Source organism: Eufriesea mexicana, unplaced genomic scaffold (genome assembly GCF_001483705.2).
Source record: "Eufriesea mexicana isolate 0111107269 unplaced genomic scaffold, ASM148370v2 scaffold996, whole genome shotgun sequence".
In the NCBI taxonomy this organism is placed as follows: Eukaryota; Metazoa; Arthropoda; class Insecta; order Hymenoptera; family Apidae; genus Eufriesea; species Eufriesea mexicana.
This window is the reverse complement of record NW_016909198.1, coordinates 141,473-143,315: the sequence shown is the minus strand read 5'-3', so window position 1 is coordinate 143,315 and position 1,843 is coordinate 141,473. Positions and strand designations below refer to the sequence as shown.

The 1,843-nt window shown below is 33.7% G+C and overlaps 1 protein-coding gene across 15 annotated transcripts in view; it reads right to left on the bottom strand.

Moving 5' to 3' along the window:
* The window catches only part of EndoA (SH3 domain containing GRB2 like, endophilin-A), a 34,077-nt gene that overhangs the window by 8,669 nt on the left and 23,565 nt on the right, over positions 1-1,843 (bottom strand). For all 15 annotated transcript variants that reach the window (XM_017900053.1, XM_017900052.1, XM_017900055.1 and 12 more), the window contains exons 4-5: positions 1,531-1,747; positions 106-239 (exon numbers count right to left, since the gene is read on the bottom strand). In XM_017900053.1, the coding sequence (XP_017755542.1) occupies positions 106-239; positions 1,531-1,747 (351 nt within the window). The remainder of the gene's footprint in view (positions 1-105; positions 240-1,530; positions 1,748-1,843) is intronic.

Here is a 1,843-nt window from a genome sequence, read left to right as displayed (position 1 = left end):
TTTCCCTCTTTCTGTCTCGACGTATTCTTGTCGCGTTAAACTGGGACAACACTACTCGTCGATGCAGAAGAAAGGGAACTTTTTTAATAACCACCACCAACCTACCATCACTTCTTTCAGGTCTTTGGTCTGCAAATGGTGCAGAGGCTCCAGGAAGTTCTGTTTAATGTTGTCGTCCAGAGAATATTTCACGTCCGCCATCTGCTTCATCGCCTCGCCCATTTCAATGAGAGCCTGAGCTGCGAACAGGAATTAGAAAAGATAAATGAGCCAAATTCTTGCCAGCACTTAGATGCATATTTATGCGTCTACTTTGCTCAGTATCTTTGCAAAGTACTTGCGAAAAGTTACAGGCTAATTTAACATGAATATTCCCTGAGAGTTCAGAGTTGAGGTAGAGCTTTCTGTGACAGAAAATGTTTAGGTACTTTAAGTAATAGTTCATTATACAAAATTTTTACTTTACCGGGTTTCCTATTTTTAACCTAGCAGGTTAAAAGTTTATTTGATATTCTATTTAAACTACTATTACCTGTCTAATACTTAATTGAACATATTTTATTTTCAAGTCTTTTCGCAATTCCAAATCTTTGCCGGTACATTGTAATATGAAATGATTTGTAAATTTGAGTTTTTAATAAAATTGTAATTCGTTCTGAAATGTTAAATTAAACTATATTAATGCAGAGAAATATATTAAATACTTTTCAGCTCCATAGTATTATATTAAGTAATAATCTTGAAACAGGAAGAATATTATCCTTATGAGCTGCTGAAAATACTTTATAAAATAAATTAAATTAATGATTTAGTTTAATTTACTGTACCCGAAATTAAAATGTCATAGTTCCAAATGATATTTCAAACGTTAAAAACACTTAAATTTAACGCATTATATCAAAAGTCTTATCTATATTTTTAATGTACTAAAAGGTGAGGTAATATTATTCCAGAGGATTAGACAAAGTAGTTTAACATGTAAATTGAATTAACGCACAGAAAATACGATAAAAGCTAGAATATTGCCAGCCAAATAATGGTTCAAGAGTTAGTAACATCTCAACCAAACGAACACGATGAAAAGTAGGCTGACACATCTCTACTGAGTTGAATAAATGAAAACATTATTATTCCAAAGAATTACATAATATATCTTAATATATAACTTGACGTACCGAAGATAAATAGAAGATATTTATCAGCTCGAATAATAACTAGAATAAAATCTAAAAATTCTGAAATCTGTTTACCTAAATGAAAATAACGAAAATCTCTCTGCCACCAAAAACCTGACAAAATCCTTTGGTACATCGATTAATTATATAAATTTCAAAACTAAAACAAATATTCCAACTCTGCCGTTAACTTTACTACAAAGTGGATATTATTATCAAGTATAAAGTTCAAGGTTAACTACACAATTTCAGTGTATTACACATTTTATCTTTACCATCACGTGAAGTAAATGAGACCATTATTCCCCTATAACATAGCTCATAGCATCTGAACACGCATATTAAACCAACGTACCAAAAATACTATCCTCCCCTAATTTCTTTCCATAAGAAAGCATACAATCGCCGAGTACACCTTCTGGCTGTGGGTAAGTCGAGGCTTTTGCCTGACCGCTGAGCTTGCTGATGCCCTTGACCGCCGCCATCTTCGCCCTTGCCGTTGGATTTGGCTGGAGGAACTCTTTCGTTTTCATTTGTAGCTCCTCCACCAGCTCGTACGTGACGTCCATTTTCTACGATCAAAGTTCTATCATCAAATATACACGTTTCGTACATGTACGACTATAAAGTTTCAGCTTCTCTCTCATCCGTTCCCTCATCTCTTTCCC